General features: G+C 54.4%; 2 protein-coding genes across 4 annotated transcripts in view; one reads left to right on the top strand and one right to left on the bottom strand.

Moving 5' to 3' along the window:
• Positions 1-714: 714 nt before the first annotated feature.
• RRBP1 (ribosome binding protein 1) lies at positions 715-26353 on the bottom strand. 3 transcript variants are annotated; one of them, XM_061475153.1, is made up of 24 exons: positions 26220-26353; positions 19025-19729; positions 14815-14963; positions 14505-14627; positions 13391-13543; positions 12731-12849; positions 11804-11957; positions 10525-10663; positions 10018-10205; positions 9802-9839; positions 9235-9325; positions 8405-8497; positions 7986-8078; positions 7803-7883; positions 7614-7703; positions 7112-7204; positions 5682-5753; positions 5399-5494; positions 4952-5035; positions 3847-3936; positions 2770-2853; positions 2212-2310; positions 1481-1624; positions 715-1230 (listed from the first exon to the last, which is right to left on the bottom strand). In XM_061475153.1, the coding sequence occupies exons 2-24, from the start codon at positions 19707-19709 to the stop codon at positions 1192-1194; spliced, it is 2997 nt and encodes a 998-aa protein (XP_061331137.1). In that variant the 5' UTR covers positions 19710-19729; positions 26220-26353; the 3' UTR covers positions 715-1191. The 3 variants fall into 3 exon arrangements, with proteins under 3 accessions (XP_061331137.1, XP_061331139.1, XP_061331138.1); XM_061475155.1 differs by lacking the exon at positions 1481-1624; XM_061475154.1 differs by lacking the exon at positions 3847-3936.
• Positions 14496-27400, top strand: part of LOC133280451 (baculoviral IAP repeat-containing protein 5-like) — a 121928-nt gene continuing 109023 nt past the window's right edge. Inside the window, exon 1 of the mRNA XM_061475178.1 lies at positions 14496-14500. The gene's annotated coding sequence lies outside the window, so the exon portion shown is untranslated. The remainder of the gene's footprint in view (positions 14501-27400) is intronic.

The following is a 27400-nucleotide window of genomic DNA, read 5'->3' as shown; positions in this document are numbered from 1 at the left end:
AGGAGAAAGAAAAAGAAATCGGGGGGAAGAGAGAAAGAGAAAAAATAGCTAGAAAAAAAGGGGAGGGAAGGGAAAAAAGAGAACAGAAAAAAGGGAGAAGAAAGAAAGGAGAAAGGGAAAAGAAAGGAAAGATAAAGGGGAAAAGAGAAAGGGAGAAAGAAAAAAGAAAAGGGGGAGTAGGATGGGGAAAGGGCAAAAATGGAGAAAAGATAAAAAATAGGAAAAAAAAGGGGGGGGGGGAGGAAAAAAGAGAAAAAAGGAAAAACGGGAAAAAAAGAAGAGTGAAAGTAAAGAAAAAAAAGACATTTTAAAAGGGGGTTGGGGAGGGGGAAAGAGGGGAAAACGTCTGCAGAAGGAAAGCCACAAGAAGAAGGGGAGAGCGAAGCAGAGCCCAGCAGCACCCGGGGGCCACCACCGCCCAGCAGCTCCCAGGGACAAACTCACCTGAGCTCACAGCAAGGGAGCAGCAGCAGGCAGGGGCTCGGGGAGTGCCAGCACTGAAGGAAGCGGTGCTCTGCTTTGGTTACGTTGGGGAAACACCCCATCGGGAATGGCTTTTGCAGCACAGCAAGCAAAGAGGTGGGGGGTAAAGGATCTGCTGCTGACCAAAGCTGGGGGCTTCTTCAGTGCTGCCGGGCCTGAAAACTCACACTGAGAAGAAGCAATCAACAGAAAACCAAAGCAGTGGCGAGCTCTCCGCTACCTCACTTTTAATTGCATCGACACCTAGCAATACAAAGAAGCAGATGTGCCGAGAGCCACCCGTCATGGAGCGGCTCCCTTCCTTCCGCGGCGGGTCTGACTGTCACGCTTCTTCCACTCCCAAAAGAACCAGGAGAAATAAACCAAGTAAGAACAATAATTGCACTGGTTGCTGTACAAACACAGTCTTCCCTTTTCACACATTTGTGGGCTCTGTCGCGACAGGAGGGGGAAGCCCCGGCGCCCATCCCGACATGGCCGGAGCAGGTCCCCAGGGGCCAAAGGCTTGTATAAAACAGTATGAAGATTTTCTTACAAACAGGGTTTTTTTGGGGGGGGTGTATGGTTTTTTTAAGTTTCAAAACTAGGTTTTGGGTCACTAATGGCTTGTATCTTTTATCTACAGTAAATTCAGCATATATTTTTATCTTTAGGAATGTGTAAGGCATTTTGGTAAGTCGAACAGTTAAGGTCTAGGTCGCACGCTCATCAAACTGAAGTCCCTTCCTTTGAGCTGTCCTCTTGCCCCTGGAGAAGGAAAACAGAGGTGAGTGACTGGGCTGGGTCTCAACCTTCTCCTCATGGCAGCTCAAGCATCAAAGCATTCCACACATGGCCCAGCTGCCTTCTAGGCAGGGAGAACCATGACCACTACCATGTGTGGTCCCCCAAAGTGGCACCTTGCCTCTGGTTTGAAACCATTGCCCGACACAGGCTTCTTCCCCCTCCCCGCCTCCACCAGCATCAAGGTGGGGATGGCCGTGGCCATCACAAGTACCGTTTCCTGAAGCTGTTCTTTCAACTTCTTCACCGTTTCTCTCTCTTTGGCCAGTTGGTCCTGGGTGACCTTCAGTAGCTCCTGTAGTTTAGTCGCTGCCTGGCCCAGGTCCTTTGTTAGTCTTTTCTCTTTCTCAAGTCTTTCCTACACGGGAGCCAAAAGAAGGCATCTGCCTCAGCCTCCCTTTGCCATCTGGTGATCTTCCCCCCTCCAAAACACCTCGGGTCATCTCAGGTCTGCCTTGCCCACAAGAGCTCCAAGCTCCGTCCTTGCCAAAGGGGCCAGGCATCACCCCAAACAGCTACATAGAGGTCACTCTGAAGACGCCATGGGCTGAGATAACCTCATGCTAGCAGAGCAGTCTCCCAAAACATGACAAGCACCTCCCTTATCTTGGCCAATGTGATGAAGTGGCTGTGACTTGCACCCTGCTGCCCTCCACAGACTGGTTTGGGTTGGAAGGGACCTTAAAGCTCACCCAGTTCCAACCCTCTGCCATGGGCAAGGACACCTTCCACTAGACCAGGTTGCTCCAAGCCCTGTCCAACCTGGCCTTGAGCACTGCCAGGGATGGGGCATGTTGGGAGTTCACAGCCAGCCCCAGGTAGAATGCTGCTTGCAGGGGAGCCATCTACCTTGCCCCACCATCCCCAAGAATGGGAAATGATACCCTTAGTCCTACTTAGACATGGCTGAACACCAAGCGCAGGAGAGCAGGGCAGCCAAATCACCTTGAGATGCTGGGCCTCCTCTGTGTCTGCAGCTCCTGCGTTTTCAGCCAGTCTCAGCTTTTCCAGCTCTGCTTGCAAACTGCATGCTCTGCTCTGGGCCTGGAAGGGGGACACACAGCACACAGTGGCAGTTACCTCCTGCATCCTGCCCTGTACATCCCCTGCACCCCTGCCTCTGGTGAAGGGTTAAGTCATACAGCCAGGGTTGGATGCGAAACACAATACATTGCTTTTGCTGACCCAGCTTGTACCAGGAGGATGGCACTTCTCACAGCATACAGCATGAAACCCAGCTAAAGCCCTACAGGGACAGAGCTGGCAAACCCCTCCTCAGGGGGACTGGGAGAGGGGCAATTCGAGGGGCCAGCACTGCCAGCTTTAGCACAGCTCCTGCAGGAAGTTCTTCAGATGTGTGAAGGAATGTGGCAATGCCCGATGTGGGGACAGGGATGAGGAAAACTTGCAAATTAATCCTTCAGATTAATTCCTGGGCTTCATTAGCAGCCAAGAACCCACCGAGGCTTTGCAAACCCTTGTATCCTCCTCGCCTGCACCTACCTCCTCCAGCTCCTGCGCCAGCTTCTGCCGCAGCACTTGCTCCTTCTCCACCAGTGTTTCGTTCTGCTCCAGCTGGGTTTTCAACTGTGTTAGGAACAGGGGAAAAAAGAACAGAAATAAGACTTAAAATGACCCAAGAGATGAGCCATGGGGACATCATCAAGAAGTGACACTGCCAAGAAAGCTGGGCTAGGCAGGAGAAATGAAAACAGCTTTCCCAGGGCACCAAAGGGCAATAGGTACAGGACCCCCCTCTCTGCACAAAACCTGAAGAGGCTGATGGCGAGCCCCAGGCTTGGCTTTGCATTGCAAGTTCTGCCTGCTCCTTGGGCAGCACCAGGTGGGACCTGGGACAAGAGGCACCCCATAGTGGGGGATCCCTGGCAGTGTCCAAGGCCAGTCTGAATGGGGCTTGGAGCAACCTGGTCTAGTGGGAGCCGTCCCTGCCCATGGCAGGGGGTTGGAACTCCATGAGCTTTAAGGTCCCTTCCAACCCAAACCCTTCTGTGATCCTACGATTCTATGACCCTGGCAAGTCCCCGTGCCCAGGAGAAGGCTCCACACTTAATAGGATTAAATGGGAGAGATAGAGCCCAGCTCGTGGCAGCTCCACCACCGAGAGGCGATAGCTGAAAGGGAATAGCTGCTGCTGCTGCCCTCAGCCTGGCTCCAGTGAGATTTATGGAGTCTCTGTAATCCTAATCCCCACTGGCTGAGAAGAGATCCTGGTGCAGCCCTGTTGGGGTGCCTGCTTCCTCCAAAGAGACCCAAACCCAGAAGGGCATCATGACATGGCAACGTCAGCCCAACATCGCAGCATCCACTGCCTGCCTCCTGCTAAATCCTGCCAGCCTTATGCTGTGACAGAGGGCTTCCAATGGGAACAGCACGGTGACAGCCAGCTGGTGACGTGTTCCCAGAGGGAACAGGACATGTAGTCGACGGGACGGGGGTACACAGGACAGGAGACAACACAGCCGCAACAACAGCAAAGGCACGTGCAGTTCTCCATGCGGTTAGCGACGGTGAGACGGGACAAGGGATGTGGTTAAGGGTCAGCGGTCTCACCGCCCTAACCTCGAGGGGTGCAGGCTCGCTTGAGTCAGCTCGTAACCCCACTACTCCATCCTGTACATGGCTCTTCATCTCACTCAACTGCTGCCTGACCTGGAAGGAGGACCAGCAAGCCTGGCTCAGTTGCACATCCCCACACCGCAGCCATTACAAGACCCACAAGGACCTATAAAGTTTTCCAGGGTTTTTTTCCTTGCACATGAGCTGAAATGTTTGGAAAACCACTTGTTTCTGCTAGACACGGGATGGTGGTTTAAAGCCGCTGCTGAGGGTTTGCACTAACACGGTTGAGGTGTTCAATAAAGCAATCGAGGGAGGGTGGCAGGTCCCATTGTGCCATCAATCACAACCAGGATGGACAGGGAGGCAGCTTGCCCAGAGAAGCTGTGGCTGCCCCATCCCTGGCAGTGTTCAAGGCCAGGTTGGACACAGGGGCTTGGAGCAACCTGCTCTAGTGGAAGGTGTCCCTGCTCATGGCAGGGGGTTGGAACTGGGTGAGCTTTAAGGTCCTTTCCAACCCAAACCAGTCTGGGATTCTGTGATCTAATGAGATCAAGGCTAATGATGACCTCATGCCAAGAGGCTGCACTGACCTGCACCATAGCAGTTGCAAGGCTAGGAAGAGTCATTTTCCCAAGAGCCAGTTTCCCAAGGGAAACTGTTCTGGCTCCGTTCTGAGCAGCTCTGCAAGCCAGCAGTACTGATGAGGATTTTAAAAGCCATCTCCTGAGCCTCTTACAATCAAAGTATGGATTTAAAACCAGGAGCCCCCATGGTTTTATCAGGTCTGCTGGCTCTTCTGGCCCTATATCCCAGCCCTCTTCCCCACTTCCATGCAGAAGCCCAGCCCCATCCTCCAGTTCCCTGAGTGACCCCTACATGTGCTCTGCACAGCCTCAGCTTTCCCATGCAGAGGTGGACGGATGGATGCTAAAGGCACCCAACTCTCTGCCTCAGGGTGGTGGTGGGGTAACCAGTGTCCAGCAGTGGGGTGGCTGCTACACGCCATACACGTGAGCCTTCCTGCTCTCCCTTCCTTCCCACCGCCATCACTGGAGGAGAGGCAGGCAAATAGAAATCTCCTCCTGGGTCCCAAACAACCCCTTACCAGGGACAGCTCCTTGCTCTGCTTCTGTGTTTCCATCTTGGCTGTCTCCAGCTGCTCCTTGGACTCTGACAAGAGTTGCCTCAACTGTCAAGGAAGAACAGAGAAGTCCATTCATGCACTTGGGTTTGGAACCCTTTGGCCCAAGGAAGCATTTTCATGATGGAAAATCTTCCTATGGAGCCCAAGAATCACAGACTCATGGAATGGTTTGGATGGAAGGGACCTTAAAGCTCATCCAGTTCCAGCCCCTTGCCACAGGGAGGGACACTTCCACTAGAGCAGGTTGCCCCAAGCCGCATCCAATCTGGCCTTGATTGGATTGGTTTTCTCCTGCTTTGCAAAGCTGCAGATCCCCAGGGCACTCCCCCCATCCCAAAAGCATGGATGGGCAGTGAGTCTGGCTCAGAAGAAAGAAGCATTTGAGAAGGTAACAGCCGCCACACTTACCACTTCAACTTCTTTTGTGTAGTTTTGGCGTTCAGAGCTGGCCGTCTTCAAGTGAGTTTCCAGTTGTGTTTCCAGAAGAGAGGTGTATTCCTTTAGCTGGATTAAAAGGGAGGAAACCAGGAGAGAGTTGACTGAGCTCCAGTATCTGCCAAACATCCCATGGTCCAAGGCCGCCTTCCCCAGGACAAGACAGGTGATGGACCCGAACCCAGCCCAAGCACAGGATGCATCCATCTGGCACCTGCACAGGGACCTTTTCCAGTACCCCCAAAAAAATCCTTACCTGATCTGTGCTCTGCAGATCTGCTTTCAACTTCTCCACCATGTCTTCAAGGGATTTCAGTTGGAGCTGCGACTAAACCAGAAAGGATCAGAGAAGGTCAGCGAACAACACTTCACATGGACACTGAGCACACCAACCACTGTTCCATTCCCACTTCATCCTGCACCCGAGTGTGGAACAGACCTGACATCAAAGCGGAGCTCCACAGCCTGCACGGCAGGAGCTCCAATTCTCATGGAGGATGAATCCAACAAGCCCAGGCTGTAAATCGTGGAGCGAGGCAACTTTTGCCTGCAGGACTTCAGCTGGCTGCAGTTGGCTTCCAACACCCCAGAAACTGGCACCAGACTCGGCGCAAGTTTCCTACTGAAAGTGCCTTTGGTTTGGAAACAGCAAGGCAGACTTTCCAATGAGGTGTCATGGGTTTTGCGATGGAAAGCAGCCAAGCATGGGGTTTGCATTTAAACCTGGACTGCTTTGTGGAGAGGATTCAGCTGCTGAGCTTTCGGGATAGGAGGAATTCACCTCTTCTCCACAGAGAGGCAGGGCTGCTCTGGGACACGCTCTCACCACCAGACGTTCATCCCATCACGCACACCACCAACGGCCACGTCATCCCGGTGCAATCCTACACCCCCTCAGCAGGAGCCAGCAAGGGCTGAGGAACCAAGGACCTCTTGTACAAGAGCTCCCCCCACCACCTCCCCGCAGCCCCAGTTAACTCCAGAACCCCACGTGATGGATGGGGAGCAGCCAGACCATGGAAAGCAGCTTCAGCTCAGCTCAAGAGGGAGGAGGCAACTTAGGTCTGCTCTGCAGAAGAGGCACGGCCAGCCAAGTTCTCCCAGACTCCAGCTAAGTCACGAGAGCTCACAGAACTCCTGGGCAACAACAACAGCTCTCTGGCTCTTCTTTAACCAGGAAGAGCCGTACCCAGAGCTAGACACACAGCTGGACCCAGAACTATGTGCAGAACGTGGCTTGGACCTCAGCTCCTTCCTAAAGGCTCAACAAACGCCAAGGTCAACTGGTCTTGAGAGCAAGCCAAGTCCTTCTGATAATGGGAGTTCAAGAGCCCTGCACGAGCTCTCCTCCCGTCACACCAGCATCCACCAGAAGGGCTCAGCCCCATTTCCAAGCATCCAAGCTTGGATTACTGAAGCAGTGCTGTGGTTTCCCAGCTACCACGATGCCTGAACTGGGGAGCTGTCACCATTCCTCCAGCTGCACTGGCAGGGTCTAGGCACACACCAGAGGGAAAAGAGGCCTCGCTCCTATGTGAGGTGGGCTTCTTGTCTCCTGGTTTGGTGACAGGAGAGTCCCTGTGTCCTAGAGCTCAAGACTGGCAGGAGCAGTCAGTGCCATAATCCCATTTACAGCCAGCAGCCCGTCTGCTACTGTAAGTCCAGCTGCTCAAGTGACAAACCCACCTTCTGGACTTCCTCTTCGGATGCCATGAGCTTTGCTTTCCACACCTGCTCCTCCTCCTCCACGCTCTTCTGCAGGTCTCGCAGCATCCCTTCCTGTTGGCAAACCCTCAGTGAGCCCACACCTCCTCCAGTCCTCCCCAAGCCGAGCAGTGTCAGGGCTGGAAGCTCTGGAATACCCAACACCCTCCAAGGATTTGGGCCAAACAAGGAGTGACAGAATTAGGCAGAGCTAGGGGACCCCAGCTCCTTAACTGGCTCAACCACCCTGCCCATCAGAGCCCTTGCTGTGCCACATCCCACCACCACCAGCAAGGTTTCCAATGCAATTAGGCTGAAGATGAACTCAAGAACTTCATGTTTCTCCTATTCCCCTGTCTCAATAGCAAACACAGCAGCCCCCCAACGTACTGAGGGATGCCCACAATGAGCCTGAGCTGCCAGGAGACCTCTCAAGAGGTATTCTTAGTGGCAGACCAACAGAGCACAAAGGGCTGTAACCTACCGTCTCTGCAAGGATAGTTCTGTACTGCTCACATTCTGCTTGTAAAGTGCTTTGCGCTTCTTCTGCCTCTTTTAATTTAAGTGCTGAATCCTGAAAAGAGAGGGAAGTGATGGAGAGGGAGGTGAGGAAAAGACGTGAGCGACCTTCAGGTACTGCCTCACCCCTTCACTTTCCAGCCCCTTCACTCACTGGGGGCTCTGCGGTAACTGTTTGCTGCTTTAGCACATCCACGGCCTTCTCCTTAAACTCTTGTAGCCACGTGTCATAATCCTGAGTTTGGAAAAGAAGAGGACAAGGAAGGAAAAGGATGCTCAGATGTATGTCCTTCCCACGTGGTGGAGGCTAGAGGGGCCTGAGCCAGCCCATGCCTACCTGCTGCAATGACACGGTGACACCGGGGAGGGCTGAGAGCAGCGTCTGCTTGGTTCGTGTCTGGAGTGTGTCCAGTTGTTGGGCCAGCTCTTCCTGTAAGAGGGACAAACTGGCATGGGATGGAGGTCTTGGGTGCCTCCGGTCCTGCTTTCCTGTGCTTACAGGGGTGAGCTGGCACGGGGAAACCAGCCAACAGAGACCACCACAGAAACATCCCTTCCAGATCGCCTATCTTCCCAGTTCCCTGACCAGGACCTAGCAGGGATACGTGGCCCTCAAGACAACCTTTGGAGAAGCTGGCAGGAGAGCTGGGCCAGCACTGCTCCCAGGAGAAGAGAGGCAACCCAGGGCAAGCGTCTCTGGTGGCCTGGGGAGGCTGTTTCCCTTACAACATCACCAGAGAGAAATGCCGGGCTCACCTTTGTTTTTGTAGTAGCCAGTAGTTTTTCCTCGCATGCCTTCTCCATCGTGGTCAACGCTTCCATCGCTTTCCAGTTCTTCTCACGAAGGTCCTGCCAAGACAACACACAGAGGGCAATAAGGCACACGTCATGCCCAAGGCCACCAAGCTGCTTCCTGGCACTGAGGAGGATTTGAAAGCCTCCACTCAGGAAAACAGGCATCAGCTCATCCCTGGCAGTGTTCAAGGCCAGGTTGGATGGGGCTTGGAGCAGAGCTGGTCTAGTGGAAGGTGTCCCTGCCTGTGACAGGGTTTGGAACTGGGTGAGCTTTAAGGTCCCTTCCAGCCCAAACCAGTCTGGGATTCTATGATTCCACTGCCCACATGTGCCCCCTTCCCTCTCCATCCCTGTCACGGCCCAGGTGATGGCCTTGAGGGAGCAGAGCAGAGCTGGATGGAGGCAGGAGCTCTAGGAGTAGCCCTCAGGGTGCCTAGAGAGGACAGAGGCCAAGCAGAGGGCCTCAAGGTTGCCTCCACACAACTATTACCACCCTGTAGTAGAGGAATAAGGAGCAGAGGAGCAATGAGGTGTGAGGGACCCTTGCTCAGGGATTGCTGATGGGACCCTGATGGGGTAGGAGCTCCCTGGCTTACCAAGAGAACAGGGGACAGACACCCGCACAGCCTGACAAGGGGATTCCTGCTCTCCAGCAGATGAGGCAATGCCTCCGGTGCTCCGCCAGGCCACACCATGGAGCTTCGATGGGTTTGTCATTCAACCCCTAGAGATCTCAGGTTTGGAGGAGTAAACTGTGAGAGGCAAAAGCTGAGCCCGGCTCACTCACGTACGTTGTTTTTCATCTTCTGTTGCTCCACCGCCTCCCGCAGCCCTGTGGCTTCCCTTTCCAAGGACAAGAGCTGCTCTGTCTTCTCCTGGAGCCTGGAAGGGCAGGATGCAGGAGTGAGTCTCAGCATCCACCACCCTCCCAGGTAGCAAGGTCCCAAGATGGGGACCACAGCCCTTCCTATCCCGGTCTGCTCCAGCATCTACAACAGCAGGAGGAATCGGACTAAAAACCACAGCCATGGCCATGCTGGAGCAGGATCTGGCTTTCTACTGGGTTATCAGCAGTAATGGAGTAGCTGGCTGTACACCCAGGACAGGAGGAAGAAGCAATCTGATCCAAAGGCCAGAAATTCCAGCTTACACAACCAGGACTGCTCCTGTCCATGGTTCCTTAGGCTGAGACAGCTCTGCATTTCTAAAGCGTCATCCTACTATCTTGAGTAACCAGTCTCAGCTACTACCTGTCAATCTGGGGCCAACAGTGGAGCCAATTAGTACTTTAAAGCCCTGGGAGACATGGGCAGCAAAGTGGAAGTGCCATAGCAGTCTCCACATGCACCCAGACCCACCTTGACTGCAGCTGCTTCATTTCTGCTTCATTGGCTGCCTGGAAGAGAGAAAGCACTTTCGTTACCTCTCCTAGGCACATGATGCAGGTTCAGCCCTTCCTGCAGCATCCCGGAGCAGAAGATAACACAGGTATCGTGTTAACACAGCGCAAAAGCACCTGCTTGAGCGGTGTCACCCCCTCCCCTCCTCCCACCCCATTTAAACAAACACACAACCTGCAAGTCTCTGTCTTTTTGTGCCTCCCTCATCTGTCCTGCCTCCAGCAGAGCTTCAATGGATTTGATCCTTTCTAGGAGCTTTGTGTTCTCCGAGCTGGCATCCTGCAGTCTCCCCTTCGCATTGTCTAGCTCCAGCAGCTTGCTTTTAACTTCTGCTTCAGAGCTCAGCAGCTTGGCCTGCAGTTCTGTTGGAGGAAAGGGTGGGAAACAACGTAAGGTAGGTGCAAACAAATCTGGAGGCTCCCCACCCTGCCCTGCCCAAGTAGGACTATTGGCCAAAGAAGCCTTGGCCATGGATGCTTTTCAGAACGCAGGGATGCTGGACAGCCCAGGAGAGAGGCGCTGGAGTGGCATCCATATGAGCATGGACCAGCCCCGTGTCTTGCTCACACTGATACCAGGTATCCTAACTCAACCCTGGGTCTCCTTGTCCCACCGAGCACCCAGCCCCAAAAGCTCTGGGTCTGCTTCAGAGCTCTCCCTGCACCAATCCAATGTCCTCACCAGCAATGCTCTGCTGCTGTCCTTTGGCCTTTTCTGCATCTGCCAACAAGCTTTTGTAGCTGGTCTGGGTTTTGCGGAGCTCATCACTTACTTCATCCAGCCTCTTCTGCAGCATCGTCTCCACCTCCCTTTGGGAAGCCTATATGGCAGGAAAAGAAGGCTTTCGTTGCGTGCCAGGTCGAAGCAAAGCTCCGTGTGTCACATAATGGTATTTTTAAGCTGTGCTTCAGGGGTTTAAGTCATCTTCCCCCCTGCTCCCCACTGTGCACGAAGCATCTTGCCTCGTGCGTGGGTTTTGTCACTGCCAGCCCTCAAGTGGGAAGCAGACAACACCCAAATGTCTCAGTTCTGGGCCAAGACCACGGGCATCCTCTCCTCTGCTGCAGCTCTGAAAAGCCTCTGAAAGCACAGAGGTCCTAATGCACAGCCCAGCAGAGAGAGGTGCTGCCATGGTGCTTAGCAGGACGGAGATACCCAGCCACGTGTTTCCACAGCGGAGGAATGTTCTGTGCTGTTTCAGCCAGGGAATACTTGCTTTTTCCATCTTAGAAAGTGGTGAGGAAGCAGCCTGGACAAGGCAGGCGCTTCAGGGCAAAGGCAGAGGAGGAGGACAAGCGTGCTGCAAACCAGCCACTCTGGGGGTATGAGTTGCACCCTTGCAGATGCAGAAACACTGCTTTGCATGGAGGTGATAGAAGGTAAACCAGCAACCCCGTCTGTCTCTGAGGGATGCTTCCAGAACCACTAGGATATCAGGACTTCTCCGTTCCTTGAGGTTTTGACCCTGTATCCTCAGCTCAGAGCCTCAGAAGAGAAGGTTCAGGGGAGATCCTAAAGGAACTGACAAGAAATCTGGAGAGGGGCTTTGGACAGGAGCCTGTAGGGACAGGACAAGGGGGAATGGCTTTAACCTGACAGAGGGGAGATTGAGATGAGACATTAGAAAGAAATTCTTCCCTGTGAGGGTGCTGAGGCCCTGGCACAGGGTGCCCAGAGAAGCTGTGGCTGCCCCATCCCTGGCACTCTTCAAGGCCAGGTTGGATGGGGCTTCAACCAGGGCACTGTACTCCCAGGGCTTTGCTGGTGATGCTGCACCAAGAGCACATTGCATGTGACAGACTAACAACAGGGAGGAAATCAGGAGGTCTGCAATGCAGCCTGCTTTCCAGCCATGGACTCTCATCTCCCTCCAAGTGCTCCCCATGTTCAAGCCCACAAATCCCATGCAATTCAGCCACCATCTCTGTGAGGGGAGTGGGTTTGCTGGCGCCTGCCTGACCTGCAGCTGCTCGATCTGCTTCTCTGAGGCCAAGGCTTTGATCTCCCAGCTCTTCTTCTGCTGCTCCTCCTGCTGCAGCCCCTCTGATTTCTCAGAGAGCTCTTTCACCAGCTTGGTGCACTCCTGCCGCAGCTTGGCCAGCTCAGCGTTTTGCCTGCACCAACAGAAGCAGGGTTAATGTAGCCCATAGGCCAGCCAAGCACCTCTGATGTTACCTAAGGGGGAAAACATCCTCCTGTGGGCTTGAATCAGGACTTGAAACTTCCCAATGGCTGTGTTCCCTGTTTCTAGTCCATGCCTGGTCCTTGAGGGAGGGGTGGAAAGAGCTGACAAATCCCTTCTCCAAAGCCATGTTTCAATCACAGGAGACATTCCTTTCTCATGAGGTAGAGGACACAAGGATCTGTGTTCCCAGACACAAGAGGAAGCGCTCTGAGCAGCTGGAGCCCGCTCTGTAATTATTTGACCGCTGTTAATCACCAGCCATTCAAGCTTCCTATAAAAAGGAGTGTGAAATTCTTCTACCTGGCTCCTATTTGTTCTGCACACACCAGGCAGCCCTCAGTTCTCTGCAGCATCAAAGAGCCAGCTGCATTTGTTCACGTGTTTGAGAGTACAAGCTCCCCTAAGGTGGGAAGTGCCACGGTGCCTTCTGGTCCCCTCTCCTTCCATCCGCTGCCTGTTGGGTCTACCATCAACACAGGTGACTCCAAAGCAGAATAGGGTTCCACTGCCCTTCCACTTGGGAAGAACATCCTTGTTTCCCCTGCCAGCCCCCAAAAGCCATTTGCCGAGCTCTTCCTCACCCTCTCCTCTAGCTGGCCTGTCTACAGAAGCAAGGAAAGGGGGTGACCAAGTGTAATGGACAGCCAAGCCCAAGGTTTGCCAGAGGGCAGCCCTATGCTCTGCCCCCCATCCCAACCTTACTTGCTTTCCATCTGGCTGGTGGCCTGGTTAAGGGCATCCCTCAGGATGGAGTTCTCCTGCTGCAGTCGGGCCAGCTGCGTGTTGGGGCCATTCTCCAGCTGCTCCTGCAGCGTCCGGATCTAGAGAAACCCAGCAGGGGTTAATGCCACCACCAGCCCCTTTGCCCTCCCTGTGAAGCCCACACAATGAGCAAGAGGGACTGGCAGCATAGAGGGGATGTCTACTGATGCTGTTGTGACACCCCATGAGGATGCTCCCACATGCCTCTTCTCCCTCAAGCACCAAGGTCCAGGAACATCACAGAACCATTAGGGTTGGAAGGGATGGCTGGAGATCACCTTCTCCAGCCCTCCCGCCATGGCAGGGCCACCTACGGTGGGTTTTGAATGCCTCCAGAGAAGAAGACTCCATGACTGAACCCCTGGGCAGCCTGTTTCAGTGCTCTGCCACCCTCACCATGAAGTTCTTCCTCTTGTTGAGGCGAACCTTCTTGTGTTTTACTTTATGCCCACTGCTCCTCGCCCGGTCGCTGGGCACCACTGATAAGAGGCTGGCACCATCCTCCCCCCCAAGGCTCCGGTCACCTCGCACCCCTCAGTGCTCTCCAAAAGCCACCCCAGCAGCCAGAAGCTGCACGGAGGAGCAGAGCGTGGGGCTCACCTTGCCCTGGAGCTGCTGTGTTTCGCTGACGTGGTCCTGGTAGCTGGCCTGCATGCGCGCCTGCACCGCGGCAAGCTCCCGCTCGCGGGCCAGCAGCTGCTCCTTCAGCTTGCCCTCCACGGCTCCTGCCTTGGTCCGCTCGGCCACCAGCTCCTTCGAGGAGAGGTCACCCCGTTAGTCCCCAGCGGAGGAGATTCCCGCTCTAGGGATGCAGGATGGGTGGCTCCTAGCTCAGAAGACTTCACAGTTTAGCCCTTCCAGAGCTGCCCCCCTGCCCAGCTGCACCGTTTAGCACTTACATTTCCTCCTGCATTTTGTTTTGGGCTCTGTGGCCACTGGATGCCACTGTTGTTCCACATTGGGGCAGCTAAGAGAAAGGAGTTAAGACAGCCTGGAATTGGATTTCCTCTCCCTCCCAGGATCAATAACATCACATAAAAGTTTGGGGAAAAGCTGGAAAAGTAATACCGAAACAACAAAAACACAACCAAAAAGGCACCCTCTGCCGCCTGACCAGGCAGGATGCTCTGCTGGCTGGTTGGGCAATGCTGTGCTGCTGCCTTGTGTGGTCTGCAAAAGCTGGGGCTTATAGCACAGCATGGGGTGGCTTTGCCCTCTCCTCTCCTGCCTGCAGGCAGATGGACTCACCACTGCCTGCGTCTGCCGGGTGCAAGGTGCTGAGTCCACCACGGTGGGGTCTGCACCCACTTGAACACCCGAAAAGAGGCGTAGGCAGGGGGCTGAGTGAGGGAAGGGGGCTATAAATACAATCAGGCTTCCTGAAAAGGGATTGATCAACATCTTCTCAGCTCAGGGGATCAAGGCAGAGACAAGAATGGATTTGTTTTCCTCTCTAAAGCAGCGCAAAGCTGCATCTTTTCCATGAGGGGCTTTGCCCCCCTTCTCCCATGGCTGCCAACAGGCACTACGCTGAGGCTCTTTGGGCTGGATCAGGCCCAGGAGAAGAGGTCAGGGGAGAAAACCGCAAATGGGTGGAAAGCCAGAGATTCCCCTGGGCTTCACCTCCAAGGGGGATGAGATGCAGGAGGCACACGGTGAGCCCCGACCAGCAGAGCCCACACCAGGGGTGCCAGGAGGACCGCGCAGCCCTTACCTTGCTCAGCTCCCGCAGCTTGTTCTTGGCTGCAGCTGCATCCTCCTGCTCGGTGCTGAGCTGCTTCTCCTTCTCTTCCAGCTGCCGTTTCAGGACAGCAACCGGGTCTCCCTTCTGCGTGGCCTGAAGGGAGGCACGTCAGTGGGGACCCCCACCTCCAAACCCCTCCTCTCCATCCCACACGTGCAGGATCCTGCCCTCTGCGCCAGGGGAAAACTCAGCTCCAAGACTGACCAAGGAGATGGAGGTGCCTTCCCTTCCCTCCCCTCCACAGCTCCCAAGGCTTGGAGAGCCCACGTGGCAGCCCTACCGTGTGCCAAGTGTCCTGGACGATGCCCGCCTTCTCCGTCAGGATCTCGATGAGCTGCTGGGCCTCCCCTTCACTGAACACCATGCTGCTGATGGTGGACACAAGCGTCTTGTAGGGCAGGTAGAGGGGCCCGTCTGAGTCTGCAGGTGCTAGGGAGGAGAGAGGAGGGGTTGGGACCACTCAGGCCAACAGCACTGCTGAACAGCAGCATCTCAGCTGGCTTCAGTCCCACAACTGCCGTTTCAAACCAGCATCCACACAGATTTCCAGCCAAGTTTGATACCTCTCTAATTGAAAGCAATATGATAAGGGGGACCTTATTGCTCTCTAGAACTGCCTGAAAGGAGGATGGAGCCAGGAGGGGGCTGGGAACTGCTCCCAAGGAACAAGACATAGGAGAAGAGGAAACTGCCTCAAGCTGCACCAGGGGAGATTCAGACTGGATATCAGGAACAACTTCTTCCCCAAAGGGCAGTGGAATAGGCCACCCAGGGCAGTGCCGGAATCACCATCCCTGGAAGTGTTCACACACCGTGTAGATGAGGCCTTCAGTGCCATGGGTTAGTGGTGGCCTTGGCAGTGCTGGAATGGTTGGACTGGATGAGCTTGAGGGTCTTTTCTAACCTGGTTGATTCTGTGATTCTATACTGGGCTGCATCCCCAGAGCGTGAGCAGCAGGTGGAGGGAGGGGATTCTCCCCCTCTGCTCTGCTCTGGTGAGAGCCCCCCTGCAGTCCTGCACCCAGCTCTGGGGGCAACAACACAAGAGGGACGTGGAGCTGTTGAAGTAAGTCCAGAGGAGGCCACGGAGATGCTTTGAGGGCTGGAGCAGCTCTGCTCTGGAGACAGGCTGAGAGAGCTGGGCTGGTTCAGCCTGGGGAAGAGAAGGCTCCATGGAGACCTTAGAGCAGCTTCCAGTGCCTGAAAGGGCCAACAAGAAATCTGGAGAGGGGCTTTGGACAAGGGCCTGTGGGGACAGGACAAGGGGGAATGGCTTTAACCTGACAGAGGGGAGAGTGAGATGAGACATTAGGAAGAAATTCTTCCCTGTGAGGGTGCTGAGGCCCTGGCACAGGGTGCCCAGAGAAGCTGTGGCTGCCCCATCCCTGGCAGTGTTCAAGGCCAGGCTGGATGGGGCTTGGAGCAACCTCGTCCAATGGAAGGTGTCCCTGCCTGTGGCAGGCGGTTGGAACTGGATGAGCTTTAACGTCACTTCCAACCTAAAACAGTCTGGGATTCTACAATTCTAAGTGATGGAGATGATAATCACCACACACATGCGCTTCTTGAGCCAGCTGTCACCTCTGCCTGGCATTGCTACTGGTCCCACCACCCTGCCACCATCCTCCATCGAACAGAAGGATTCCCAGAAGGAGCTGGGCAGGCTTTGCCAGCGCCAGGGAGCAAGGATGTTCTGGGCATCAGAAGCACCACGATACAACTTTGCTCAGGGACATCACCCAGTGCAGCAGGGCTGGTGACGCAGAGCACAGCAAGGTCAACTCCCACCTTTCACCAGGCAGGTTTGTTCCAGCTCTTTGCTAAGCAACAACACATCTCCAACCCTTCCCTGACCCTTCTGCTAAGCCAGGAAAGCCAAGGAGCATCAGGGGCGATGATGCTGTTGTAGGACCACAGTGCACACAGTCATGATGCACAGGGGGTGCTGGGCAGTGGTTTAGGAGCTCCTGCACAGTGTCTCTGGCCCAGTGTGCTCATTTTCCTCCAGAGCCTCTAAAGCCGTTAACACCAGGGTCCCTTGAATGCAGAGCTCAGACCCTCCCAAGGACAGAGAAGGATGAGGTGCTCCAGGCATCAAAGCAGAGATTCCTCTGCAGCCCTTGGAGAGGAGCCCGTGCTAAAGCAGGTTCATCCTGAAGGACTGCAGCCAATGGAAGGCCCCACACTAGGGCAGGGGAAAGGTAGAAGGAAGAAGGAACAGCAGAGAGGAGTTGTTATGGACTGACCACAGCTCCCATTCCCCTGCTCCACTCAGGGAGGGGAGGTAGAGGAGTCAGGAGGGAGGGAGTGAAGTTGAGCCTGGGAAGAGGAGGGGGGGGGGAGGAAGGTGGTTTAATTTTGACTTGGTTTCTCATATATTTTAAGGGGAAATAAATTAAATTATGGTTTTTTGTAGACAAGGCCCCCAGTGACATGGTTTAATGGTGGCCTTGGCAGCGCTGGGGAACAGCTGGACTTGGTGACCTTAAAGGTCTTTAACAACCTTGTCGATTCTATGACTCTGATACCCATGTAGAGCCTGTTCTGCCTGTGACAGTAACTGCTAAGTAATTGCCCTGTCTCCATCCTGACCCACAACCTTCCCCATCTTATTTTCTCCCCATCCTGTTGAGGAGGGGAGTGAGAAAGCAGCTGGGTGGGCATTGGGCAACCAACCACGGTCAACCCACCACAGCAACAGAGCAGGAACACCTAGCAGCATTAGCATGCACTGCTTGCTCCTGGTTTCTGGTAGATCCATTTGGGATAGCAGCACTAAGCCCTATCCCTCGCATCCAGCCTGAATCTCTCCTCTCTTAGTTTCAAACAATTACCCTCTGTGCTGTCACAACAGGCCCTGCTAAAAAGTCTCTCCCTGTCTTCCTTATAGACCCCTCTCAAGAACTGAAAGGCCACAATAAAGTCTCTCTGGAGCCTTCTCTTCTCCAGGCTGAACAAGCCCAGCTTTCTCAGCCTTTCCTCAAGCAGAGGTGCTCCAGCCCCCGGAGCATCTTTGTGGCTGAAACAAGAAGCAGTCACCTGGCAAAACCGCCATGGGCAAGCACAGCAGGGACGAGGGGTCTGAAGAGCCACTTCTCAAACCCAAGGGAACATAGGAGACACGGATGGCCCTTGCATGGAGCCCATACCCGGGAGGCAGCACCCCAGATCCAGTACCACATCTGTTTCATGGGAGAGCTTGGCTCCTGCTATCACAGATACAAGGGACATGAATACAGGCTAACCACTTGCAAGCAAGTCTCTGTGTGATGAAGGAGGCTAAAACCAAACCACACAAGAGAAAAATACCCCAAGATGCTCTTTGTGAGCTTTTCCATCTGTTTCATGTCCCTGAACACTTTGAACACACATTTTTATCTGCCACGGGATAATCTGTTGCTTCTGCCTCTGAGGAGGAGAAACCACAGCTGCCAAAAGGCTGCCCAAACTACCTTGGTCGAACTGCAGCCAGCTTCACGGCACAAATACTGCTGAGAGCTTTCCTTGGGAAAATCCCACAGGACCACCTAAGACATCACTTAAGACACACAGGATCGGCACTACATACTCAACAGAGTAGATGCTCGGAGCAGACAAAGAACTCCCAACTTAACAAGTGCTGAAAGTTCATCTCCCATTCACATTCCCTCTGCTGCTACAGCTTGGATTTAGGACCATGATTTCCAATGTTAGAGAGGTACAACCCTGTATGCACATGCCAAACCAGCTATCTCCAACTTCCCCAACACCACCATTGCAATACCCTCCTGTAGTTGCTATTCAGACCACTTAAAAGCTACGTGGAGATGGCCTTTAGCAAAATCCCCTCCTCAGAGGAGCAGACACAAAGGGTTTAACACAACCTTGGAGACCAGTGGCTGCAAAACATCCTGCTGAATAGTAGGCCCTCTTCCAAAACATGGGAAAGGAAACTCTAGCAGTGACCCTGCTCCCCACAGAAGAGTCATAGAGCTCCTGTGTGCTTTTAATAATCAGGGGTAGTAGGGGAAAACACCTCGTCTTGGCTTTGCACCCAGGTGTGCAGCACCTTGGCACCTGTCCCCTCTCATAGGATAGGTACATGCACCTCCTGGTCATTCCCAGCGTGCAGATGTGCTTAGAGACCCACAGCACAACAGCAAATCCAAGGGGAACCTATAACTCCAACAACTGTGTGCTGGACCAAGGAGCTAAGCACCAAATGGGATGTGCTGCAGGAGGCAACACATTGCAGAGTGAAAATGAGTCAATAAACTCTTTATTTCAACAATACTTCCCCTAGAGAGAACTATGATCTAGATAGGCTTCTACAGCCCATCTTTCCTTTGGTGCACATGAGCCATGTCACCAGAGACAGCCTTTCTACAGCTGCCCTGTTTCCAACAGTGAGGAACGAAGAGATCTCAGAATGGGATAGCTCCGTTTTAACAGCACCAAGATGTGCCGCTAGCTTACTTGATGGGGATATACGCAGAGGAATTTGGCCTTACCTGGTTCGCTCTTCTTCTTAGACGAAGCCTTCTTCTTGACAGGTCCATCATGCTTCTGCTCCTCATGGGTCGGAAGAGCATCAGTTTTCTTGATGGCAACAGAGCTGATGACCGGAGGAGCACTTTGCTGTGTACCAACCGGTGGCACAGCCACCACAGGCACTTCCTTAGGGGTCACCTCCAAGACAGGAGAACTTTTGGAGACACTGACAGGAGGCGAAGCCACCACTGGGCTAGGAGCAGGCTCTACCTTTGCAACCTTCTTCTCCTTCTTCCTCTTCTCCTTAGGTGATACAGCAGGTTTCTCCTTTTCCTGGGGGGCCACTGGCACCGCTGCAACTGGAGACTCAACAGTTACAGGCTCAGGCACCACAGCAGGTTCAAGAACCACATCCTTGGGAGAGTCCACCACTTCCTGAGTCACCTGCTGCTCCGGGATCTTTCCATTAGGTTTCTCTTCCTTTTTCTTTGCTTTTCCTTTTTTCTCAACAGGTTTCTCTTTCTTCTTTTTCTCTATTTTCTGCTGCTGGGTCTTCTCAAGTTCTTTGCGTTGCTTGGCCAAGGCTTCCTCATAAGACGTCTCCTTCATGGAGAAGGTGGACACCAGGAAGATCCCAATGGCTGATATCACCATAAAACCTCCAAAGACCATAACACCCAGCGTCTGAGGATCATACACATCCATCCTGCCTTATTCTTCTGTGCCTGCAAGACATCAGAACAACAGTTAGTGGGGGGAAAGAGATGAAACAGTCTCTGTGCAGGGAGTTTCGTAAGGACATCTGTGTCTACAAACAGCACCACGGACTGAAAAGGCTGCAACAACCTCCAGAAGAACCAAAGAGAGGGAATTAAAGAACAGGGATGTGGAGACAGCCATGAGCAACTACCTATTAGTCTGATGGGATGGATTTGCATGACCTCAGGCAATACCTGCAGCCCTGTGGCAGATAAAGAGCCTGTTTTCAGACTGTCTGGTGCAGTCTGGCCAGGACCTGGGCTCTCCCTGGAGCATCCGTCCTTGTCATTGCACCCAGACACACATCCAGGTCTCAACTTTGGAATCAAACTCCGCCCTGGAAGGAGAAAGAATGCACAGGAGAGCTTTCCCCAGCTTTGCAGCAGCCTTCTCCCTTCACCGCTTACACCCTGAGGCACTGCTGGCTTCTGCCCAGCCCGGGGAGGAGGATGCGGGGTGACCACATCCCGCTGCAGAGCTGTCCCCAGCAATGAGAACCACCCCAGCAACGATGCTGCATGCACAGATTCCACACAGAGAACCAAGTCACCACCATTTCCTTAAGATATAAATACCAATGAAAGTCACAAGTTCAAGCTAAAAAACCCCAAAAGGATGGTCGTTAGTTATCTCATCTCCACAGGAGCTGCCTGCAGGAAGAAGTGAGACTTGCAAAGCAAGTGCTGGATGCAGAGCTTCTCTTTCTACTTCTGCTGTTAGCTGGTGGGTAAACCAGCCACAGGGTCCTTTCCTCCCTCCTCTCCAACCTCAGGTTTTCCACCTGTAATGGAGCAGCAACGGAGACTCTATCCCCTGTCTGAGATCTGTCAGCCACACATGGAGAATGATGCTGCTATCTCCACTCTTCTCAACTGCTAGTTGAACCCTGTCCCGAGTTTCAAAGCCAATCTCTTATCTGCTGTCCCACTCACGTGTTCCTCCCATCAGGGCATCACCTTCACGTGGCTGCGAGGTGGCTCCTGAACCCCAGATGCTGGAGTCTGGCAGTTAATCTGCAAAGGGGCACTTCCCAGGAGGTGCCTGCCTGCGGTTTCTTGTTATTGTGCCTCAAAACAGAGTGCAGAAACTCCTCGGCTATCGCAAGTTCCCATCCCCACACTTAACTGCAAACATGATCGCATTTCCTCTTTAGGAGGCTGTGGGTTGAGGCGGGAGGGAGGGGTTGGAAGGGGAAGAGGCAAAAAGAAGAATAAACCCAAGGAGATCAGCATCTTTTCAAAACCTCAGTGCTCTCAGAGGGACACCTTTACCTGTCCAACTGACGGAGAAGGGAACCCGCAGCCAATCTGCAGCTCAAGGCTGCTCATGCAGCAAGGGGGTGACAGTGCAATGAAAAACTCTCCTCCAACACCCAAGCAGAGCTGGAAGGGGCTGCAAAGCGGCTGTTTCCCATTGGAGATACTGCCCTGCCCAGGGAAGGATGCTTTAACCAGCAGCCCAGCACTCCCGGCCCAACCTCTCCAACCATCCATCCAGGCAAAGCAGGAGAGAGCTGGCAGGCGGGAGGGCTGCCAGTGCCAGCTGGAACCAGCCTCCCCTGGCAGGGCCAGCTTTCTACCCCAGGGCACCACTCGAGATCCCAGCTGATACTACAGGCATCCCCACTTCACATCCGCCCCGGCTGTTTCGGATTTAAACAGCCTCAGCCCGCTGTATCCCAGCACATCTGGGGCCAAGTCACCCCCTTCTTACTAAACAGCATCACCCTGGGACAGTCCCCACCAGGACAGACAGATTATTCCTAACCTACAGAGTGGAAAGGGCTGGATTTCCTCTCCCTGGCAGTAAATACAACGCAGGGCTGGAGAACACATACCCATGACCTTGTGCTGGGTTTAGGGCTACACTGAAGCACCCAGAAGCTGTTTTAGGGAAGGAACAAGGCGACCTGTGTTCCTTGCCCAGCAACCCAGACACATCAGTAAAAGTAAACACTTCCTGGCCTCGCACCACCACTGCTTTGTATTTAGATGAGAACTTGTTGCTCCAGCTTAGGGCAAGGACATTGCCGATCACTGGCAAATGCACCCCAACCCCACCAGCTGCTACTGCCACCTCCAAAAGCAGCTGGATGGAGCCCACAGAGGATGGGAGTGGAGGAAAACACCCCAAACCTTTGCTATAGAGGCACCCAGCACTCAGGGAATGGATGAGGACAGTTATTTCACACAGAGCGGGGTGGGGAGGTGGGTGAGATGGCAGTGCCGGATGCAGCACTACACTGCCTCAGCTCTCTGCCTGACCTACATCTCACCCCACACTGCTGTCCCCACAAAGCCCTTACACGCAGGGTCCTTAAGCCCCACATCCCCTCTGTCCCACACGCAGCCTCACCCAGCCCCACTGCTGTAAAAGCTGCCTGCACCTTGCCTCCTCTCAGGCTTTACAGCCAGGGCCAGATAAGGATGCAGATTAGCGTTAAAGTCCTTCCTAGCTAAACAGAGAAACCACCCAGCAACCCCTTCCAAAACAAAACCAACACAAGGAAAAAGCAGCCAAGAGCACTGACCAGCTGTGGACCTGCTGGGAGAGCTGTCACAGCAGTGATGCTTGCACGGGCCATTGGGAAGCTCCCACCATTGGACCAGAGAAACCCCGTGCTGTTCCCAAGGTGTGCCAGGAGAATGAAGAGCGAGAGATATCAACCAGGCAGCAATTGCTCCCAGCAGCACCATTAAGGCAAAGGGAAACCTTGGTCCTGTCCTGATGCTCGTGCCCCGCAGCCCACAGTGTGGGGCTGGTCCTGGAAGACCCGGCGCTGACTCCAAGGAGCAAGTTCTACCAGTAGAGTTCCTCCTGCGGTTGAGACCTGGCACGGACCAGCCCCACAGCTCGTTCAGGGAAGAGCCTATCACCTGGCAGAGCAAAGATGGCAGCAGGTTGTATGCTACCAGAGAATCATAGAACGGGTTGGGTTGGAAAGGAGCTTAAGGTCATCCAGTTCCAACCCCCTTGCCATGGACAACACGTGCTTAAATCAAACCAGCTTTGCCCTTTGGAAGGAAAGCTCTCCATACTTCCCACCTGCACGAAGCCTTAGACAGGACATGATAAAACAGGGCACCAAAGGTACCACCATTTGTCTGCTAGCGGATGGCTAAAGGATGGTTTCACACTTCAAGGTTTCACTCAACAGCCAGGCTCTGAAGAGGCTTGAAGACTTCAGCATCCTCCACTCTGCAGGACTTTGTCTCTACTACGATGCTTTTCAGTCTGATGCCCAGGCTGTTCTGGGAGATGGCTGGATGCTTAAAGGGTGCAGAGACAGCACCAGCTATCACAGTCCATGTTCACATCTGGCACTTAAGCACATTTACCTGCATGAAGTTTCTTGAATAAGATCATCCTCTGCTCCTCACCCAGCTGAAACAGCAGAAATCAAGTATCTCCACAGGCAAACTCCTTCCCTAGAGCAGCTTGTTCAGGTAAAGCTTTTCACAACCACAGAACAGGACTAAGATGGATAAGTGGTTATTTATTTCGCTTGGCCTTCTCATGTAAAGGAGACAACTGAAAAACGCTGAGCTCTGACTCTTCCATTCCCATTATCCATCAAACTTCCCAACATCCCAAACAACAACCCGGGAGACCTGACCTCCCCAGCCACCCTGCACGGGCACTCACCTCTGTTTGCCCTGAGCAAACCCACCCTAAGGAAGCCAGATTAGTGAAGCACCCAGCCTTGCTGGCTTTCCAATTTAACTAACTAACTAACTAACTAACTAATCAAACTAACTAACCCCCAGACACGTGGTGTGACAGCAGAGGGGCCACGCTCGCTGTCCTGCTGCATTTGCCAAGGACAGCTTTGTGTCAAAAATCAGGTAGAGCCTTCTCCTGTTCAGCCTTTCCTCTTCGCTATTCCATGGAATCCATGGGTATTCAGTGTCTTTGCACTCAGTCCTCCGCCAGCCCTGGTTTCAATCAGTCAGGTCAAGCGTCAGGTGAGCAGGAGCAAAGGAAGAGACGGGTTGTGTAATAACTACAGAAACCTTAATTCTTTACACAGCCAATGGAAAAATATACCTGTTATCTCTCCTGTTCTGGATAAAAGCTGCAGAAAGGAAAACATGCTCTCTGCAAGCAGAACACTTGGTTCCTCCACAACCCAAGGCTGCATAGAATCCCAGACTGGTTTGGGTTGGAAGGGACCTTAAAGTTCATCCAGTTCCAACCCCTGCCACAGGCAGGGACACCTTCCACTAGACCAGGTTGCTTCAAGTCCCTGTGTCCAACCTGGCCTTGAACACTGCCAGGGATGGGGCAGCCACAGCTTCTCTGGGCACCCTGTGCCAGGGCCTCAGCACCCTCACAGGGAAGAATTTCTTCCTAATGTCTCATCTCAATCTCCCCTCTGTCAGATTAAAACCATTTCCCCTTGTCCTGTCCCTACAGGCTCCTGTACTTCGCCATGGTGTCAAGGTGGCATCTCAGGTTAAGGCAGTGTTGGAGAAGAGGCGATGGGGTGTTGGAGGGCAGACTGAGAGAACTGCAGAGCCCTCAGCAACACCTGCCTGTGAAGCACCAGGCTGAGATTTCAGCTTTTTCCCAAGCTCAAAGTTATCCCCCAGGCCAGCAGGGCAAGAAGCAGCAGCAGCAGCAGACCAGCTGCTGCTTGGGGAGGGCACTGCCTGGCCTCTGGTTCCAAGAAACAAGGTCTCATCTCCTTCCCTGCCCCTGGGCTGCAGCTACCATCGCCAAAGAGGCAGCATCAGGGGCAGAGCGACAGCTGGCGGAACAGCACCAAGGAGGGAGAGAGAACCAGGAGGCCTGATCCTGCCAATAGCAGCGGGAAAAGACAGCAGTAGCAACACCAGCAGATAACAGACAAGCACCAGATGCCCCTCCTGGAGCTTGTCTCTCTGCCCTGTCACAACCAAGGCAAAAATTAAACACAAATGGGAGAAGCCCGTGCGCGGATCCTGCCCGCATCCCACAGCCTCTGCTGAAACACATTTTCTGCCTAAGTGACTGTGCACTTCCAGCCTCCTGGCAGCGTGTGTTACCCTATGGAGCAACTCCAGATTGTCAACAGTTAGAGCTCCACTTAATTGAACATGTCTCAGCGCTCCATTAGCTCTTGGAGTGCAGCGGCTACGGCCACGGCCCTGGGCAGCGCTGCCAGTTCCCTCCCTGAGCCCCAGAGTGCAAAAACAGGGCAGAAGAACCATACGTATCATAGAATACTGGTTTGGGCTGGAAGGGATCTTAAAGCTCATCAAGTTCCAACCCCCTGCCACGGGCAGGGACACCTTCCACTAGATCAGGTTGCTCCAAGCTCCGTCCAACCTGGCCTTGAAGACTGCCAGGGATGGGGCAGCCACAGCTTCTCTGGGCACCCTGTGCCAGGGCCTCAGCACCCTCACACGGAAGAACATCTGCCTAAGAGCTCATCTAAATCTCCCCGGTGTCAGTTTAAGGTCATTCCCCCTTGTCCTATTGCTCCAGTCCCACTACTACATATGTATATATATATATTAATACATACATACACACACAAGAAGAGTGAATTAGCACTGTAACACAGCTGCAGCTTCACTAATCGCTGCGGTGGTTGTTACAAATTTCCTCTCTCAAACAGCATTTCACCACCACCCCTCATCACACCTGCTCGGGGTCTACATCCCAGGGAGCACCCACCTCTCCCAACCTCCTTCCCAGCCCTTTCCCGGCGAGTGGAGGCCGCTGCCACCACTTCTTGCCAAGAGGAACGCTGACATTTGAGGCAGGGAGGTTCCTCTATCGCGCCTGGCCACGTGTGCAGCGCGATTCCCCGGCGGGGCGAGGAATTCCCGGTTTGCCGGCGGGCAAGCTGGTGACATCCAGTTTGGAAAGATCCCAAGCTGGTATGGGGGGGGTGCCTCTGCTGCCTCTGCTTACAGAGTCGATGCCTCTATCGGAAAGCGTCGGGCATCGCTGGACGCAGCGCTGTGGGGATCCCTCAGTGCTTGGGGGGATTTGGGGGGATGTTAGTTAAGAGAAAGAAATAAATACGGAACAACTGCCTGCGGGCTGTGACCTTTTGTAACGGCGATTAACCCGATTAGTGAATTTCATCAGGAAGGCGCTGGGGCAAGGAATGGGGCTGAAGGCTGCGGAGCAGGCGGTGATGCCCGTGGGGCAATGCCCGTCGGTAACCGGGGCCGGGAAGCCGAAGGGGGGACCGGGTTCGCCTCCTTCCTTCTTCCCTCCCCTCCCGTCCGCCCCCGCCGCCATTCCACACCGCCCTCGCCTCGGAGGCCATTCATCCGCCTGACCCCCCCCCGCCCCGCAAACGTGGCCAGCCCCCAAACCCGGGATCCCATCCCCCTCCCTTCCCCGTTCCCGGGAGCGCCGGCATGGGGGTGGATGCCCCCCTCTCCCCCCCGCTGCTACGGGGGTCCCGCCTGGAAGAGGAAGGGAAAGGGGAGGGTCCGACCGCCGCCGCGTACCCACCGGTGCCGGGTCGCGGTCCCTGCTGCCGCCGTGGCCGCCCGTGTGGAGTCGTGGCACTTTCCGCCGCTGTCTCGCCGGGTTCGGGGCCGCCCCGCCCCGCCCCGCCCCGCCCCGCCCCGTCCCGTCGCTCCGCGCCGCACCGCGGGGCCCACTCAGAGCGGCGGGGCGGGACGGAACCGCACCGGACGGGACGGGACGGTGCTGGGGGTGCAGTCCCCGCGGGTGGAGGGACCCCTGCGTGCCCTAAGGAAGAGCTGGGAGAGGATGGGGGGAAACCCGGGAGCTCCCTGCCGTGGGTGGGGAGGATGATTCAGGCTCCGGAGGCTCTCCGAGGGCACCACGGAGCAGAGAGAACCCCGAAGAGGGACGTGGAGCTGTTGGAGCAAGTCCAGAGGAGGCCACTGAGATGCTGTGAGGGCTGGAGCAGCTCTGCTCTGGAGCCAGGCTGAGAGAGCTGGGCTGGTTCAGCCTGGAGAAGAGAAGGCTCCTTAAGGGGAGACCTTAGAGCAGCTTCCAGTGCCTAAAGGGGCTACAAGAAATCTGGAGAGGGGCTTTTGATAAGGGCCTGTAGGGACAGGACAAGGGGGAATGGCTTTAACCTGACAGAGGGGAGATTGAGATGAGACATTAGGGAGAAATTCTTCCCTGTGAGGGTGCTGAGGCCCTGGCACAGGGTGCCCAGAGAAGCTGTGGCTGCCCCATCCCTGGCAGTGTTCAAGGCCAGGTTGGACACAGGGGCTTGGAGCAACCTGGTCCAGTGGAAGGTGTCCCTGCCCATGGGAGGGGTTGGAACTGAATGAGCTCTAAGGTCCCTTCCAACCCAAACCAGTCTGGGATTCTATGAAAAATCACACAAAAGGTCTGGGTTCAGATGAGAATGTCTCCCAGCCTCCACATCTTCAGCCAAGCCAAAAGCTGTATCTCTCCCTTTCCTGCACCTCCTCGGTCACATTGAGGTGCACACTCTGGGTTCTGGGCACTGACTGCAGACTGAGAAATGAATGCACTATAAGAGTGGCTGCGAGGGAGTGATAATTTGGAACCTTTCAGCCTCCTGCCACCTCGCTCCTTGCAGCCTGCTGTGGCTGCTTGGGGCACTGATGTTGTATTCCAGTAGCCAGCCATTCTCGGGAGCAGGCAATCAATGCTGTTCTTCCTGGTTATCCCTGGGGTTTACATCC

The sequence above is a fragment of the Pezoporus flaviventris genome, unplaced genomic scaffold, assembly GCF_033815535.1.
Source record: "Pezoporus flaviventris isolate CSIRO_AGI_PZ_B2104156 unplaced genomic scaffold, CSIRO_AGI_Pfla_v1 ptg000083l, whole genome shotgun sequence".
Classification (NCBI taxonomy): domain Eukaryota; kingdom Metazoa; phylum Chordata; class Aves; order Psittaciformes; family Psittacidae; genus Pezoporus; species Pezoporus flaviventris.
The sequence above is the reverse complement of the archived record's forward strand: the minus strand, read 5'-3'. Positions and strand labels throughout refer to the sequence as shown.

Coding starts and splice junctions, on each gene's coding strand:
- RRBP1 (XM_061475153.1), bottom strand. CDS start 19,709: ATGGATGTGTATGATCCTCAGACGCTGGGTGTTATGGTCTTTGGAGGT. Junction 5,754..7,111: donor CCGAAGAGGAAGTCCAGAAG/GTGGGTTTGTCA, acceptor TTTCTGGTTTAG/TCGCAGCTCCAACTGAAATC. Junction 2,311..2,769: donor TGGCGCAGGAGCTGGAGGAG/GTAGGTGCAGGC, acceptor TCCCCCTTCCAG/GCCCAGAGCAGAGCATGCAG.